The following is a 19,543-nucleotide window of genomic DNA, read 5'->3' as shown; positions in this document are numbered from 1 at the left end:
GGTTTTGTCCAAAGCTAATAGTCAACTGCAAGATTTGATGCAAACCATTGAGACACACGATCCAGACTGAACACAGCCTCAAGTTTACAACAGAATTGCAAAACTACATGAGGGGATACAAGGAGCTGTACCCTGAAAAAATGTGCCATCAATGACAAACAACATTGCACAAATTCTTTGCCACAAAACCTCAGCCAGCAGCCAGATGATAATCCACAGGGAGAGGCAGGAGTCAGCAGTGACCCACCATTTCCCTCCACTACCTCACCTCATTCAACACATATTTTTTGATAAGTAAAGAATGAGTGTTTTGCTCGTTTATTATTGTGTTACATCATGAATACTCATTATATGTGGTTAAAACCATCTAATTTCATAAGTATATGTGCTTGTGTCACATTTTTAGGCCTCAAAAAAATTCTGTAGAAATGCATCTCAACTTTATAATGGAAGTACAGTAATGGGTAGAATGGATTCGAATTACCTGGGGGATGCCTGTATTGTAATGATGCACACTTGGGGCACAGACTCCCCAATTTTTCTGACTGCCCTCCTGGTTTTTTCCCAGTGAGTCGAACATCACTAAACCGAATTTATACCAATCATTAAACAGGAAAGGACTTTAAAAATTTTATATCGCTAAACCAAAATATTGCTAAATGAATGAATGTTAAATGAGGGATACCTGTAGTTGTAAAAATGAAGGATCTCTGGATGTTGATCTATTTTATATTGGTGTTTCAGAATAATTTCATCAGTAATGCAAAGACTTATTGTGCTTTAACCCTTTGACCCCCTTCACTGTGTAGAGGTCAATAAGAATGTTATCATCGTGTAACATGTGGTTTTATTCTTAGTAGTAATGATTGTTCAGAAAATTCTCAGTCTGTTGGGATCATTTGGAAATGTAACACTGAAGGAGTTAATTGTAAAAATGCATGTTCTTGGGATTTTAATTTTTAACTTACTGTCTGCTTTATTTTTCAGGAGTTCAAAGACTAATAATTTCTTCATTGTCTTAATATAAAAAGGCAAGATCTTCATATCTTATTGTATTTCTTTTTACATTTCAGAATTTTTTGTTAAATAGTGCCAAGATTCGTAATGGCTACCTTGTGGACAAAGCTTGGGAAGTGTTCCAAGCTGCCAACAGCAACAAGATCAACTCTCACAACCAGAACAGTCAGGTACAGTCAGCCTTTTGGTATTGGTATACATTGAGGCAATGGCACCGTTAATATCACTCATACTAAGGTCTTACAACATTGCCTACTGTACTGTACAGTCGGCCCTTAACATACGCGGGGGTTACGTAACAGAGATACCCGTGGATGTTAAAAATGCGCGTATATGTGCTGCCCCCCCCAAAAAAAACCTGGTCCCCCCATGTCCTTATTTACCGTATATACCTGTGTGTAGTTCAAGTTTTTAAGACCAAATTATTTGGCAAAAAATTGGGGGTCGACCTCTAAACGGGTAATAGTTTCGTTAGGTTGAAAAATATTTACCAGTAACTACCAGTAAACAATGGAAACGATGCACCAACGCACCACCAGCTGTGAGTGTCGGTACAGTTGCCAGGGCACATCTCTTGCGTCATCATTGCAAGCCCAAAGTAGCCAAATCCATGGTATGGTAGCACAGGACGATGTAAAAACAAAGTATTCATTTATTAAAGTTTATTTATAGATGCTGTACATAAATTTTTGTTCATTACATTTGAAACATCAATCTTTGTTAATTAAATTTGAAACAAAAGAAAACTACGATACCGTATTTTCATTAAAATATTACATCACAAGTATATTTTACATTAACTGTGACTGAATGAATATAAGTATTCTCAGAAATAAATATGGAAAATAATATTTTTGCTGGAATGACGTACATATTACAGTGGAAAGACGAAAACAATGACTTTCGCTTTCTTTCGTTATTCAAAAGATTTTACCGTAATCGCTTTTCGAATGGTTTTCAGTTAAAAAACTGTTGTACTGGTACTGTATTACAATAATATTCTATCCTATCATTAGCCTTGTAATCCCACAGCTGAAAACCATTCAAAAAGCGATTACGGTAACATCTTTTGAACGAAAGAAAGAGAAAGTCATTGCTTTCGTCACAATTTTATCCCACTTTCCACTGTAATACGTACATCATTTCAGCAAAAATATTACATTTCCATGTTCTCAGAAATAAATGGTAGTTTTGTTGAAACGTAATGTACAATATTTAATATTAAAATGCAATAATAGCTATAAAAACAATTAATACACCCGTAATGTACTGGCTGGCATCTCCACTCATCCCTGCTCCCGCGTCCAAGGTCACCACTCCTCCCAACTCGTTCCCTCCGCTCCCTCCTCACCGTCACTGCTGCCGACAACGAACACAAATGTTTTGTGAATAACTGCACCTCCACTACCTATGTACAGTACTGAACTGTACTGTGCTGTGCATTTTTACAAACAATAAACATGGCAAGAAAAGCTATTAAAAAAAAAGAGATACAAATTTCACTTTACTGTACAGTACCTATCCTCGGCGACAGGACGGGTGTCATCGGGCTCATCGTCACTCAATTCCATAACGGGTGGTGAAGTGGGGGCGACGGTGGATTCAGCTGCTTCCTCACTGCCACCAGTGATTGATGGTGTTAAATCTCTCCTTCGGTGATCAAAGAACACGGTGATGGGGAGTTGTCGTCTCTTTCTTTCATTTCTTCCATGATGTTTTTGTATGGAGCGAAAACGTCATCCATCCCTCGCATGAATTTCAGGGCACGCACCATAGAGGGGTCCATACTATAGGCCAGGTTTTTCAGTGCCTCAATATTCCTGGTCATCTCGCCCAACTTCTCCAACGTTATTTCTTGGTGCTCTTCCTCATCCTCTTTCCCTTTCGCTTCCTCTTCCTTGCCTGAGTCTACTAACTCCTGTAGATCCTCCTCGGTCAGCTCAGTGTCGTGCTCTTCATTAGCTCCCTAATCTCGTCCTCTGCCATGTCCTGCAAGCCTTCAGCAGCCACTTTCCTTGACAGTGCCAGGGTCTTTTTGAATATTTTCATTGAAATCCATCAAAATCATTTTCCTTGTCATCGTCTTAAGCACCAAACAGCTCCTCCCAGTTTTCTCCTTGAACAGGGCTAGAGGGTACGTGTTTTTTGAATCGTTTTCAATTAAAAAAATGTTACAGCACATGTATATTTTACCTAAACTGTGCCTGAATGAATATATTCTCAGAAATAAATAGTAGTTTTGTTGAAATGTGATGTATTTCAATGTTAAATAGGATAAAATACATGATGAAAACAAAAGACTTTACCAAACCTTTCAATGTTCAAGAGATGTTACTCGTTTTTTTAATAGTTTTCGGTTAAAATACTGTTTTATTACAATGATATTATATTCACACTGTGCTTGATATACTACATTCACGGAAATGTAATATATTTTTGCTGAAATGACATACGTATTAGTGGAAAGTGGGATAAAATCGTGACGAAAACAGTGACTTTCGCTTTCTTTCTTTCGTTCAAAAGATGTTACCGTAATCGCTTTTCGAATGGTTTTCAGTTAAAAAACTGTTGCATCACAAGTGAATTAGGATAGAATATTATTGTAATACAACAGTTTCTTAACTGAAAACCATTCGAAAAGCGATTGCGGTAACATCTTTTGAACGAAAGAAAGCGAGTCATTGCTTTCGTCACTTTCCACTGTAATACGTACGTCATTTCAGCAAAATATTACATTTCCATATTCTCAGAAATAAATAGTAGTTTTGTTGAAACGTAATGCATTTCAATGTAAATTAGGATAAACTACATGAAAACAAAAGACTTTACCTAACCTTCCGATGTTCAAGATATGTTACTCGTTTTTTTAGTAGTTTTTGGTTAAAATACTCTTATATTAGTGATATTCTATTCATACTCTGCTTGATATAATACATTCACGGAAATGTAATATTTTTGCAACTACAATGCTGATGTCAACACAAGCGTGGTTACAGTGAGACTGACTGAGTGAAGGAGAGCTATGCGTGTGTGTGTGAGGTTGCGGGAGCGGGTGGTGTCCAGTGTGAGGTGCCGCGCGCGAGTTGAATGGCGCGCGATTTGAATGTACTTCAATTACTTCAATGTACAGAATATTCCTCCGGCGGGGCAATCCGCGTATTTGCAAATCCGTGTATTATAAACCCGCGTATGTTAAGGGCCGACTGTACTTTCATGCAGTATGCTACTGAAAGCTAGCAAGTGTTGTCTGAACATAACATAACTTAGACATTGAATAATATTTCAGAGAATGTGAGTGTTGACAAGCAAATTAAGAACTTGGAATGTAAGAATAAGTGATATCTCCATTAGCTGGAACAATTGGTGCAGAGCACTTCCGGGAATGAGAGATTTCCGGGTAACGAGACGACTCTCAAAGCTCCAGAAAAAAATCCCTCATTCCCGGAATTTTCCGGATAACAGAAAAATATTCTTGGAAGTTCCAGAAATTGCCCATTACAGTACATCATCTCTCAAACCCGGAAAAATATTCCTCATCCCGGAATTTTCTGGGGTAACGGAAAATTTGTCTCGGAATTTCCAGAAAATGCCCCTGATTTTTATCTCTTAAACCTGGAAAAAAACTCCTTCATCCCCGAAATTTTCTGAATTTTCTGGGTATCAGGAAATTTGGGGGGAATTTTCCGCAACATGTGCCCCTCGGACAATCGTTCCCAAAGCCGGAATTTTCCGGAAAATTTCAGCTTTGGGAACGATTTTCCAAGAAAATTTCAATTCCGGCCATCGGAGAGTTCCGGGTTTGAGGGATTCCGGCTAAAGGTGATATTACTGTATTACAGGTATATGAAGTTGGAAAGTATGCAGGGGGTGAAGTGAAGTAAAATTGATAGGTTCAAATAGCATTTGTGGATAAGACTGTCACTTCATATATTGTTATGGTGATATGCATAAGGTGTACGTACTCTTGTAAAGCAGAAGTGGATAGTTTAATATGGGAATATTGGCTAGTGTCACACCAAGTTCTGCTGTGAATGGTTACCTATCAACATTTAGGGAAGTGCCAGTCAACTATATTTTTTAAGACTGTAGGCTTAGTATACAATGTGCTGTATCTGCACTGCCCCACAAGGGCCATCAGTCATATAAAACCTTTTTGTACATTTATCTCCATCTATAGGGTGCTTCAGTTGTCATGATATCATCCAAAAGGAAGGCTGAGGAGGATGACATTTGCCATACAGCTAAGAAATCTAAAAAGAAACAGAAACTTCAGGAGATGGAGATGACGCTTGAAGAAACAAGTGACAGAAAAAAGAAACGAGATGCAGATGATGGTAAAAATGTAGCTTCTGGGACAAATGAAAATAACAGGGGGGGAAATGAGGCTCACAACGCCATGGGGGAAAATGTGAGAGAAGATCCCTCCAAGTTCAAGTGGAAAGTGGCAATAAATATTGTTCTTCAAAAAGCCCCACAAGAGGGCATGAAAATCAGTAAGTTAAAAAAAAAGATTTTCTCACATTACTATGCTTCAAAAGGTGCATCTGATCACCTAAAATCAAAGGAAGAATTATCTGCTAAACTGAACAAGATTTTGGAAATGAAGAATAAATACATTGTGGATAATGATAGAGTGAAATTGAGAGGTCAGTAATATATTGGTCAGAAGGTTTTAAATTTAGTTATAAAATAATTTAAAGCAAAAGGATTTTGGACAACAGACAGCCAGCAGTATGCACACATAAACTGTGTACTGTACAGTATTGTCATAATTAGTTACTTGCATGTGGGAAAAACTTTTATTTACTATTTATCTGTGTTAATTGTATAATGTGTACAAAATACTACATGAATAAAAGGACAAACTTGGGAAAAAATGCCTTTTAGTTGATGCCAATGGATTTTAATTTTGATAGTAATGAAATATTTGCATGCCTCAAAAAATGAAGTATGGTATCATATATTGTGGCTTATAAGGCGACCAGGAGTATAAGATGACTTCAATTATCTCAGCTGAAATTGTTGATCTTGGCCTTTACCTGGCAGATAAATCGACCCCCTAAACTGCGATTTGAAAGCTACGTCCTCAGTGTCAGCGAAATTGACCAACATTTACATTTTAACAGTTATCCTTTTTATTTCAGGGAGGCAACTGTTTTTTATCTTAGCCTAACATCGGTGTATTGACCAGTAGGCCTCAGTCACACAGGACTGGGATCGGTGTGTTGCCCAGTAGGCCTCAGTAACACAGGACTGGGATGAAGCTTAATTTCCAGCACTCACAAACAAGTTTTACCTATCTAGCATTTTCAAAATATCTTTCAGAGTTAACTACAGTTTTCTTACAAACAAACATTACTAGATCACACAAATGTTCTGTAAACAAATCAGCCACATCCGAGGAACTAAATGACTGTTGCTTTGGTCACTGTTTCTGCCATTAAGAGATTTAAGAGATATCCCCACACACTTTGAAAACAACTATGGGCTAATGGAAATTTCTGTCTGCTAACTGAAAATTTATAGATTAAGCAGGCCTGCCAACATGACCTCACTATTTTGATCTCCCTGTTTTATGTGGTTACTGAAGAAATACAGCTATCTGCAGACATATTAAATGGCTTCCCTCATAATGAATTTTTTTGTTAGGAAGGAGGAGGTAGAGAATGATGAAGTGAGACTTCACCTTTGATACAACATATCCCTTCCTTCTCAAGTTAAAATACAAATTACTGCCTTGCGATCTCGTTATGCATGCCGACAAATTGCCCTATCTGGGAGTCATCATAGTGTTGGTGTCCCATGGTTGGTGGAATGACCAAACGGTTCCTGTATGACCACATCATAACCTCGAAGAAGTTAAAGGTTGTGGTGAATAGCATAAATTGTCCCTAGAATTGTCATTCTCATGTTACAATAAACTATGATGTGCAATGAGACTGATGTCATTAATAACTTCAGTTAAAGCAGTATAATATACCCACCACCACCAGTCTCTATTATGACTCTCTCTATTATAAATATAGTGTTTTATATACTACTGTATCTGTCCTCCCAGCACTCACATAAGAAAAATGATATCACCAGTAAGTGGTATACAGTATCTCCTCAACTTACGACCGACGACCAGGTCGTAAGGCGAAAAGACAAAAATAATACATAGAAAATCTAAAATGGGTGTCTCTTTTTCTTCTCAGCACCACGAGAACTCTCACTTTTATGCTTGCCAGCCATTTTAAAGTGAATTACAAACAAAAATTTTGTCAGTACACTGCGTGATCACTAACGTCGGGACTCGAAAATACGTAAATTGAAAAATATTTTATACGACTGCGGCGGTCATACGTCCGGGTGGTCGTAAGTCGAGTAGGTCTAGGATTACCTGTACTGTAGTTCAAAGTGGAGGAGCACATTGACACGCTCTAGAATGGATTGTTCCCATAATTCAGGTGTGTTGCAGACAAAATGTGTGAGTTTTGGGGTTTTTTATTAAAAGAGTGTTTATTACATATAAGTTCAGTAAAGCATTTAACAATGCGGGGATTTAGGTTAATGAAAACCTCGTGAAGAACCAAAATCTGAATGTTCACCTACAGGAAGTGACGGGAAGCTAAAATTGTCAGAAAAACAAAGAAATCCCACTCCATAACACAAGGTATGGACACATTTAACGCTGAAATTATTTATAAGCAACACAAACAGGCTACACCTATAATGCTAGCAAAAGGCAACGCTGTCATGGTTAGAGAACCTGAACAGATCTCCAAACTTGCGCCCAGATTATCTGGTCCATTCCTGATTACCGCCAAGGAAACGGGCAACAAATTAAACATTTTGAAACCAAACACACAAACATCAGACATAGTACATGCAGACATACTTAAAAGGGTTCACCCAGAGTTACTACCCAGGGATGTCAACGATATCCCAGACATATCTGCTCAAACCACAAACACATCAAGTACACTATCTTACAAGAATCCCAGCAATGTAAATTATATTCTTCCAGGTTATTTCACTAGCATTTTAAAATGAGAGAAGCTTAGTCACTTAAGGACTGTTTAATAAACACACATGAGACCTTCGGCTCCAACTGTCAAACATATCATCTCGCCTCCTGCTCCCTCCCTCCCTCCTTCTCCCCCTCCCTCTCCCCCAACCAGGGTTTTAAGCTTATAGTTTTTAACCTTATATAATATTTCAGACTAAAGTTAGGAGAATATAATTTACATTGCTGGAATCCTTGCAAGACAGCGAATAATTTGAATATAAAAGTCATATTTTTTGCACAAAAGAAAAAAATGAATCACCTGTATCACATTACAGTAGTGTTTAAGAGTAAGAGTATATATATATATTATATATATATATATATATATATATATATATATATATATATATATATATATATATATATATATATATATATATATATATATATATATATATATATAATATATATATATATATATATATATATATATATATATATGGACTTGGGGTTTATTAAAAATTAATAGATGGTAATGGCAGTGGAGCGCCCTTTGAGAAAAATCGAACCAGCACAAGAACACTTAAATCTACTAATGTCCGTGACCCGTGGAAGGATAGCGTCTGTGACTGGGATGAATGAGACACACTGTAAAATTTAGACACTTATAATCCCTCCAACACTACAAACACAATCAAATAATGGTACACCAATATGCGCACCTCTTAACTTGAACTTAAAACACTACTCTGGGGAATAAAAGTTATACATGATATAGAAATTATTAGAAACTCAGGCAACAATAAATTTGAAGTGTTAAGAAATGTTGCTTGCACACATGAAACAGGCCTTAAGGGCTTTCACAAAATAATATCAGTCACTTAGGAAATGGTATTAAGAAATAAGAAATTAACTACTCTACGATGAATAGGCCTTAAGGGCTTTCAACAAAATAATATCAGTCACTGAGGAAATGGTAATAAAAAATAAGAAATTAAATACTCCACAATGAATAGGCCTTAAGGGCTTTCAACAAAATAATATCAGTCACTGAGGAAATGGTAATAAAAATAAGAAATTCAATACTCTACAATGAATAGGCCTTAAGGGCACTCAACAAAATTATATCACCCCAACTGATGCTCTCTTCCTAACCTAACTTAAACACTACCCTGGGGAACAAAAGTTATACCTGATATCAGAATTATGGAGAAAATTTAGATGCACTAAAAGAATCAAACCCCAGTATCACTCTGGTTCCACTAAATGACACAAACATTCAAAAAACACTACTATCAAAATTATTTAAGAAATATTAAACTACACACGTCAAGATAATATCAGTCTGAGAAATGGTATTAACCACACCCGTAATAAGGGAGATAAGATGTTCCTCTAGGTATCTCCTAGAGTCCTAGACTCGCGGTCTCAGTGTGTGACCATTAATTTACTCAGATAGCTTCAGTGTACTCCCAGTGCGTCCATGGGCAGGAAGAGAAAACGCCAGCAGGTGTCTGTGGCCAGTAGGTAACACTTCTAGCTGACCGAGGACACGTGGTGTTGTGCACCCGAGTGGTAAGAACTGATCACCCACTGCTGATGCTGGTCCCGTGTCGTTTTAGTTGTCGGGAGCACTCGTTCACTCAAGAGATCCTTTGCTACCCCGCTAAACAGAGACAGGCCTACACTGATCGGTCCAATGGCGACAATCGCCACCCTCAATCATCAACGGCAGTCTCAAACGGCAGTCAATCTCTCGCAGTCAACTCCGGTCAACTCCGGTCAACTCCAGTCAAGTGGGTTCTGACGGAAACCCTGAAATGAACTCACTGTTAGCTCTAGTTAACTTTACCACTGCCCTATCTAACCCTGTCTGAGATTGAATGAGACTTACTTGTTATACTGCAATAGCGCAGCACAGGTGACTAGGCCACGTGACTATTTCTGTGACGGACGCGCAGGGACGTCTTGTCTGCCTGACTGCTCCCCGCGACTGAGGGCCAGCCAGCGTCGCGTCCTCTCAAGGCGTTAGCTTATGCCTACGTGACATATTTTCCGCCTAACTAATAACTCCTTGGGACACCCGTAACATTATTCAGACTGATAAACGATCTATAATAATTTCAAATTTAATAATAGTCCCTTACTTCATGAATCGCATCATTATTAATTCGGTAAATTACATTTAATATCATATAGGCCTAATTCCGCAATCTCTCGCTATGAGCAGGCAGCGCTCTTTTCCCTCCCGCGACCTTGAACGTTCAGTGTTGCCAATGGCGGGACATTCGAAATTACTCTGAAATTTCTGAGTATTACAATCGACCCCCCTAAAAAAAAACAGCACTGTCCTCATGTGCTGAGAAAAACATACATACGACCCCCCTAGAAATTTGTTCTAAGGACTGCATCTCACCCCTTTAACGTGCTAAATGCAGCATTTGTCTTCTCTTCTCTCCTTTTCTCTCCCGCTAACACTCGACCCCCCTAAAAGAAAACAGCACTGCCCTCATGTGCTGAGAGAACATACATACGACCCCCCTAAAATTTGTTCTAAGAAACCTTACCCCTTTTGCTAAACGCAGCATTCCCGTCTTCTCTTCTCTCCTTTTCTCTCCCGCTAACACTCGACCCCCCTAAAAGAAAACAGCACTGCCCTCATGTGCTGAGAGAACATACATACGACCCCCCTAAAATTTGTTCTAAGAAACTGCATCTTACCCCTTTTGCTAAACGCAGCATTCCCGTCTTCTCTTCTCTCCTTTTCTCTCGCTAACTTTCTGACCCCTAAAAAACAGCACTGCCCTCTGTGCTGAGAGAACTTCTCTCGACCCCCTAAAATTTGTTCTAGAGACTGCATCTTACTCTTTGCTCGCGCGGCATTCCTGTCTTCTCTTCTCCTCTTTTTTCTCCTTCTTTCGACCCCTAAAAAGAAAACAGTACTGCCCTCATGTGCTGAAGAACTTATACTATATGAACCCCCTAAAATTTGTTCTAAGAACATCTTACCTTTTGCTACTTGTCTTCTCTTCTCTCCTTTTCTCTCCGCTAACTTTTCGTAAAAAACAGCACTGCCCTCATGTGCTGAGAGAACATCTGACCCCCTAAATTGTTCTAAGAAACTGCATCTACCCCTTTTATTTCTGCTAACATTCCCAGTCTTCTCTTCTCTCCTTTTCTCTCCCTTCTTACACGGCCCCCTAAAAGAAAACAGCACTGCCCTCTTGCTGGGGAACATATCTGACCCCCTAAATTTGTTCTAGAAACTGCATCTTCCTTTGCCCTTTTTAACATTCCGTCTTCTCTTTCTCTCCTTTTCTCTCCCTTCTTACTCGGCCCCCTAAGCGTACCCTCATGTGCTGAGAGAACATATCTGACCCCCTAAAATTTGTTCTAGAAACTGCATCACCTTTTGCTAACGCAGCATTCCCGTCTTCTCTTTTCTCCTTTTCTCTCCACTTCTTATACCCCCCCTAAAAGAAAACAGCATTCTTGCCCTCATGTGCTGAGAGAGAACAACAGAACCCACCTTCAACTCTGTACTATTCCACCATGACTTCTTAACTCCATTTCTTCTAGCCCAACTCAAACCAACAGAACATCACGCTCTCCTTTGGCCTGGCCCTTGAACTAAGAAGAACCAGTGTCAAAAAAATACTCAGTCCATCTCAAACATGCTCTCCTTTGCCTGGCCCTTGAACTAAGAGGAACCAGTGTCAAAAAAATACTCAGTCCATCTCAAACATGCTCTCCTTTGCCTGGCCCTTGAACTAAGAGGAACCAGTGTCAAAACAATACTCAGTCCAAAACAAACATGCTCTCCTTTGCCTGGCCCTTGAACTAAGAGGAACCAGTGTCAAAACAATACTCAGTCCAAAACAAACATGCTCTCCCTTTGCCTGGCCCTTGAACTAAGAGGAACCAGTGTCAAAACAATACACAGTCCAAAACAAACATGCTCTCCTTTGGCCTGGCCCTTGAGCTAAGAGGAACCAGTGTCAAAAAAATACTCAGTCCACGTCTCCGAACCTCATGCCGGCAGACCAACCCTCTGACAATGTACCAGTCCATATTAGTGAGGCCCTGGACATTACAACCGTACTCTCAATCCCGCTCATGACAGCAACTCAATCCCGCTCATGACAGCAACCACTACTCAACGCACATCTCTGACCTAACCATCTCTCCAATCCCCTCTGCCCTACTCACGACTCCTCCAACTCACCCTCGACAACCTGCCTTTTCTCATTACCATGCACCCTAAACTGTAATCGGTCGGCTTCGTCTTGTCTCTCAGCTGGAGGGCTCGATCAACCTCTCTGAACTACTTACGTACCCCTATATTTCCCACTTGGACCTCACACTTCCTTGACTGCTGGACGTGTGCCTGACATTCACCCCTTGTTTCCTCCCTGAACCGTTGAATGTGTGCCTGAAACTCCCACTTGAACCTGTTTACCTGTGCTTGATAATCCCTCTTTAGGTCTCCGAACTCCTCTCTCAGCTGTACCAAGGTCCCGCGGCCGTCTCTCTTCCTCCTCATACACATCTCTACTGTCAAGCCTAACCAACTCAGTCCGGGCACAAGGATGAGCATCAGTGCGAGTTCAATCCCTACCATTACTAACCAACACATGATGGCGTTCATTATCCCAACCACAGTACTATCAGTCACGACATTAAAAACTACGCTCTGCTACCATTTGTAACCGGTCGGAAATTACTGGACTTTAATTTCTCGCTTGACTTCGGGTTTATTAAAAATTAATAGATGGTAATGGCAGTGGAAGCGCCCCTTTGAGAAAAATCGAACCTTGCAGAAATTTACTTTAGTATACTGTGTCAGGTGATGGTGGAAGGACAGGCGTCTGTGACGTGGGATGAATAGAGACGCACTTGAAAATTTAGCACTTATACCTCCTTTTCACAATCAAATAATGGTACACCAATATGTACCTCTTAACCTAGACAAGAAACACTACTCTGGGAATAAAAGTTATACATGATATAGAAATTATTAGAAACTCAGGCAACAATAAATTTGAAGTGTTAAGAAATGTTGCTTGCACATATAAAGCCTTAAGGGCTTTCACAAAATAATATCAGTCATTAGAAATGGTATTAAAATAAGAAATTAACTACTCTCATGATGAATAGGCCTTAAGGGCTTTCAACAAAAATAATATCGTTCACTGAAATGCTAATAAAAATAAGAAATTAAATACTCTACAATGAATAGGCCTTAAGGGCACTCAACAAAATTATATCTAACAGATGCACTCTTCCTAACCTAACTTGAAACGCTACCCTGGGAACAAAAGTTATACCTGATATCAAATTATGTGGAGAAAATTTAGATGCACTAAAGAATCAAACCCCCAGTATCACTCTGGTTCACTAAATGACACAAACATTCAAAAAGCACTACTTCAAAATTATTTAAGAAATATTAAACTACAGGCAATGTGCCCTCAATCATCAGCAGTCTCAAGCGGCAGTCAATCTCTACCTGATCAACTCCGGTCAACTCCGGTCAACTCCAGTCAAGTGGGTTCTGGCGGAAACCACAAAATGAACTCACGTTAGCTCTGATTACTTTACCACTGCCCTCTAAGCCTGTCTGAGATTGAATAGGACTTACTTGTTATACTGCAATAGCGTAGCACAGGTGACTAGGCCGCGTGACTATTTCTGTGATGGGCCAGGGGCGTCTTGTCTGCCTGACTTGCTCCCCAGCGACTGAGGGGCCACCCAGCGTCGCGTCCTCTCAAGGCGTTAGCTTATGCCTCGTGACATATTTTCCGCTAACTAATGCTCCTTGGGACACCGTAACATTATTCAGACTGATAAGCGATCTATAATAATTTCAAATTCAATAATAGTCCTTACTTCATAGATAGCATCATTATTAATTGGTAAATTACATTTAATATCATAGGCCTAGTTCCGCAATCTCTACGTATGAGCAGGCAGCTCTTTTCCCTCCAGCGACCTTAAGCGCTCAGTGTTTGCCAATGGCGGGGCATTCGAAAATTACTCTGAAATTTCTGGGTGCTTTAATGGGCTAATAGAAATATATATGGATCCTCGTGTTTTGAAGCGGATTTGGTAAACGTTACTCTGACCACCTAAGTGATACGGGTTGTCCCCATTAGAGGTTCCGGTGCCATAAGCTCATTGAACGGGCTTTGTGTAAGAAATATAACAAAGTCTAGAGACTGCTTTTAGTATCCTGGTGGTCCAGCGAGTTGCGTTCCTAGTCACAGTCATAGGCGTGTGCCGTGGAGTTCTAATCTGGCGGGTTGAGTGTTGATTGTATGTAGAATCCGTGCTTTATTGAGCTAATAAATATATATATATATATGTATATATATATATATATATATATATATATATATATATATATATATATATATATATATATATATATATATATATATATATATATATATATATATATATATATATATATATATATATATACATATATATATATATATATATATTAACTTCTTGATTAATGTGACACAGGCCGGAAAGTACTTTTAAAGTGAATACTTTGGGATTAAATGAGTGAGACCGCTGACCCCCAAACTCCACTTTTTAACACTATCTTTTAGTAAAATAACATCTTAATTTTGTGATGGTACATGCACAATTAATACTTAAAATAGAAATACAGTTACATCAGATTTAATGTCATTTCAAATAATGGACTCATATCCCCTCTTCTCACACACTACACTGGGTTTCCTCTCTGAGAAATTTTGGAAAGCCGGTATAGTATATAAATAATACCTCAAACTAAAGTTAGGATAATGTAATTGACATTGTGGATTTCATATAAGACTAGAATATATTTGAATAAATGTCATATATTTTTGCACAAAGATATATTTACTCAGAGTAAACAATGGCCTATATCTAAAAATTTGTATGTCTAATGCAAAATCTATGATGTTTATATTCAAAATGATCATCAAATTGTAGAACTCCAGCAATGTAAATTATATTCTGGCGGGTAATTTATGAATTTTAAGCCTAAAACAATTATCTTCAGTTAATAAAAAAAAAAATATTTCACGACACTATCTGTCAATCAAAGTACCCCCACCTTGCTAACCCCCCCTCTGCCAACCCGGCCAGATGGTGGGTCGTCCCAACCCTCCCCCATACACAATCCTCCTTCAAGGAAAGGTTGGGTGAAAAACTAGATTTTTAACATTTGTGTTAAATGATCTATGATTGAGATTAGGGATAATATAATTGACATTGCTGGATTCGCTTGTTAAAACCAGGAATATTTTGAATATAAATGTCATATATTTTGTACTAGAGATAACATATTTACTCAGAGTAAACGTATATCTAAAATTTGTATGTCTAATGCAAAATATATGATGTTTCTATTCAAAATGATCATCAATTGTATGAATTTAGTAATGTAGTTTATATTCTGGCGGAGTAATTTGTATGAATTTATGAGCTGAAACAAGTATCTTCAGTTAATAAAAAAAAATATTCTTTCACACGCAGTGCCGAGGTGGTATTGGGGTCCTCCTCCTTCCACCCCACCAGCCTCCTACCAGACTGGGAATGCCAGTTTGTTTTTACTTTAGTGATTGGCAGCCTCAGATTAAGAAGTTAGGATAATATAATTGACATTGTGGTTCGCTTAAAGCAGGAATATTTTGGTATAATATCATATATTTTTGCACGAATATATATTTACTCAGAGTAAACATTATGTCTGGGATTTTGTATGTCTAATGCAAATTCTGTGGTGTTTATATTCAAAATGTCATCAAGTTATGTAAGATTCAGCAATGGTATATTCTATTGGATAATTTGTATAATTTATGAGCTTAATAAAAATTATACTTCACCGTGTAAGGAGTTCACCCACATGGGAATGTGAGCATCCTGGGTTCTGGCGGGGCACCATGTAAATGGAAACGTGGAATGTGGGACGTATGCAGTGAGTTGACTGTATATATATACAATCAACACCTCAGCCACGCCAGGATTGAACCCTGACCTGAGCCCATGACTGTGACGGGGGACACTAACGCTGGACCACCAGCGTGCTAAAAGCAGTCCTAGACTCTGTTATATTTCACACAAAGCCTGTTCAGCGGGCTTATGGTGCGTGAACCTCTAATGGGGACTACCGTATCCGCGTGGTGGTCAGAGTTGACGTTTGCAAATCCGACTGAAACATGAGGATCCATATATATTTCATTAGCCCAATAAACACGCGGACTTCTGTACAATAACTTCTCAACCGCCAGGATTCAGACCCGCCTCGCAGGACCCTGACTGTGACGGGAAAAAGCTGTAGCACCTTAGCTTTACGTCTTTATTTAAGACATCTGCCTCTGAAGATGTCTTGAATAAACAGCTTGAATATCGATGTTCCTTCCCATATATTATGAATATTTATATGTCAGTAGTGGTGTGCGCCCATCAATTCCGATGAACGGGCTTTGTGTAGAAATATATCAGAGCCTAGGACTGCTTTTTAGTGTCCTTGTGGGTTGGTGATGGCGTTCCCTAGTCCCACCCAGTAGGTCGAGAGTTCGAATCCTGCTGGTGAGGTCGTTGATTATATGTTCAAAGTCCGCATGTTATATGGACTAAAATGAAGTATATATATGGTACCTAGTGTTTCATACCAGCTGGATTGATAAAAATACTACTGACACCACATATCTGCAAGCGGCCAGTTCCCAATGAGGTTCCGCAGCGCCATCAGTTCGATGAACAGGCTTTGTGTGAAATATAACAAATCCTAGGACTGCTTTTTAGTGTCATGTGGGTTAGTGGTATGCGTTCCCTAGTCCACAGTAGGTCGAGGTTGAATCCTGGCTGGTGAGGTCGTTGATTATATGTTCAAAGTCCATGTGTTATATGGACTAAAAATGAAAATATATATATATATATATATATATATATATATATATATATATATATATATATATATATATATATATATATATATATATATATATATATATATATATATATATATATATATATATATATATATATATATATATATATATATATATATATTTTATATATGTTTCATAACAGCTGGATTAAGTGAAATGCTACTGACAGCACACATTATATATATATATATATATATATATATATATATATATATATATCGCTGGTTAACGTCTGACGAACAGCGCTTGATCACATATGCGTCCGTGGCCCCAAAAAAAAGCCGCGTGGCATGCTGGACCGCCACTCAAAGACCCCTAGCGGAACACGATGATCCTCCCCATACTGGTCAGATATTATGTGTTAAGGAATATGCTTCTTACTTGCGGTGGCTTTTCTAAGCATTGCCTTCAGGTGAAATGTTAACCTACATCTATGGATAAAATCTTTCACCTACAAATTGACAATAACACATTTGATGTAATCAGACATATCTAGTTCGTCAACAATTGTAAGTTGCAATTGGGGTTGCAATTTCAAATTCTGTGGCATTACTAAGAATAGTAAAGGTTTCTGAGTGTGCTCTAAGATTAAAAAGCGGAGGACTCAGGCGTCCTGATGTGTGAGAAAACGAACTTCGTATGGCGGGGACCAAATAAAAAAGTAAAGTTACATGTTTTGTGGACTACAGTAAGCGTACCCTTTTCATCACTTTGTAATAAACCTAGCCATGCCTTTGTGTTGTTTATGATATTTACCATAACATTATATATATATATTTAGTGGGTATAAATGGTGGTAAAATGGGAAACTTGGGGTTGGGTCTTGGGTGCCTGGAACCAATTAGAATAAATCCATAGGTTCTGTACTTTAGATTATCGTGAGGGTCCCAATTAGGCGCCATAACCAAGGATGACTGTATATACTTGTGACACTGGCCAGTTGCTTCTGGTGTTATGGTACAGGGATTCCAAGTGACAGCACTAGGATCGCTTCCTCTATCAAGGAATAATCAATTAAAATTTAAATTGAAAAAAACATTCAAATAAATTACTATCTCACAAGAATCCCTCCAATGTAAGTTATATTCACTCAGGTCGTTTTGGGAAATTGAGAAGAGCTTAGTCCTCTTAAGTAATGATAAATAAACATGAGGCAAGCCTTCAGCGCCAACTGTCAAATCTTATCTCAAATAAATAAACAAACAAACGCCAGACATTTGTCACCCCACCTCGCGCCTCTTCCCACCACCCTCGTGTTCAAGAAAAAGATTGGTGATTTCTTTATGTTTATTTTATATAATATCTCAGACTAAAGTTGATGATATATAATTTGCATTGCTGAAATCCTTGCAAGACAGAGATTAATTTGAATATATTATATTTTTTGCTCAAGATATAAAAATGTAGTACATTAGTGTATAATGTACATTTATAAAAAGTTTTTCAACTGTATTTTTGGGTAGATTTACACAAATTTTCATTTATTTTCACCCATTTACATTCACACACCATACTAAAAAAACGTAAAATAAATTAGTGCAAAGCTGGACTGCACATGTACTAATTTGATTACGGTACTAAATTGTTATGTCTAGTGCGAATTACAACATGTTTATATTCAAATAGATCAGTATCTTACAAGAATCCCAGCTATGTTAATTATATGTTTCTAGGTCATATCACTGGCATTTTTAAAATGAGAGAAGCTTAGTAAGGACTGTTAAATAAACACACACAGAGACCTTAAGCCTCAAACTTATCACCTCAACCCCCACCACCCCAACCCCACATTGGTGTAGCGGGCAGTCAGTCCCAGCCAGGCTTTTAGGCTTACAGTTTTTATCTTATATAATATCTCAGACCCAGGGAGTTATAATTTGCATTGCAGGAATCGCTTGCAAGACAGCCAATAATTTGAATATAGCGATCATATTTTGCTCACGAGATAAAATTGTTGTACATTAGTGTACAGGGAACTGGTTTTCAGTTAAAAACTGTTGTATTACAATAATATTCCACTTCTACTTGACTTGATTAAATACTTGAGTGGAAATATACAATATTTTTGTTGAAACTACCAGCGTTTCAGTGTAAAAGTGTTGTAATAATAAATGGTAACTTTATTTTGCCTTGACACTCTGTGTTTCGAAACTTGCAGCCTCGGTTTATAGGACATAGAGTGTTTTACTGAGAGGTTTTTGTTGTTTCAACACCCTCAAAACTTGAATTAGACCTATAAACAAGGAATATCATAATAAATTAGCGATTTTTGGTAAAAATCGGGAATTAGAGCTTCCCAATGCTGATGTAACACAAGCGTGGTTGCAGCAGACGCTGACTGAAGTGAGGGGCGGGGGTGGCGTGATGCGATATTGACAATGATGACTGATGACCCATTGTTATTGGTGGCGAGCGGTGTGCGGTGCCGCGATGCGATTTGAATGGCACGGGTTGAATGTGCTTCAATTACTTCAATGTACAGAATATTCCTCCGGCGGGCAATCCCCGTATTTGCGGAATCCGTGGCCATGCGCTAAACCCGCGTATGTGAAGGGGCCGACCGAAACCATTGTTTCAATGG

The 19,543-nt window shown here is 38.4% G+C and overlaps 1 protein-coding gene across 1 annotated transcript; it reads left to right on the top strand.

Moving 5' to 3' along the window:
- Positions 1-1,073: 1,073 nt before the first annotated feature.
- LOC121853998 (cell growth-regulating nucleolar protein-like) lies at positions 1,074-5,894 on the top strand (the record flags this gene model as incomplete). Its single annotated transcript, XM_042348386.1, is given in 2 exon segments — positions 1,074-1,187; positions 5,195-5,894. Coding segments are annotated over 2 exon segments (591 nt in total), but the record flags the coding sequence as incomplete, so codon positions are not given.
- Between the last annotated feature and the right edge of the window lie 13,649 nt (positions 5,895-19,543).

This window comes from Homarus americanus, unplaced genomic scaffold (assembly GCF_018991925.1).
Source record: "Homarus americanus isolate GMGI-L3 unplaced genomic scaffold, GMGI_Hamer_2.0 scaffold39532, whole genome shotgun sequence".
Classification (NCBI taxonomy): domain Eukaryota; kingdom Metazoa; phylum Arthropoda; class Malacostraca; order Decapoda; family Nephropidae; genus Homarus; species Homarus americanus.
This window is presented reverse-complemented; position numbering and strand designations above follow the sequence as displayed.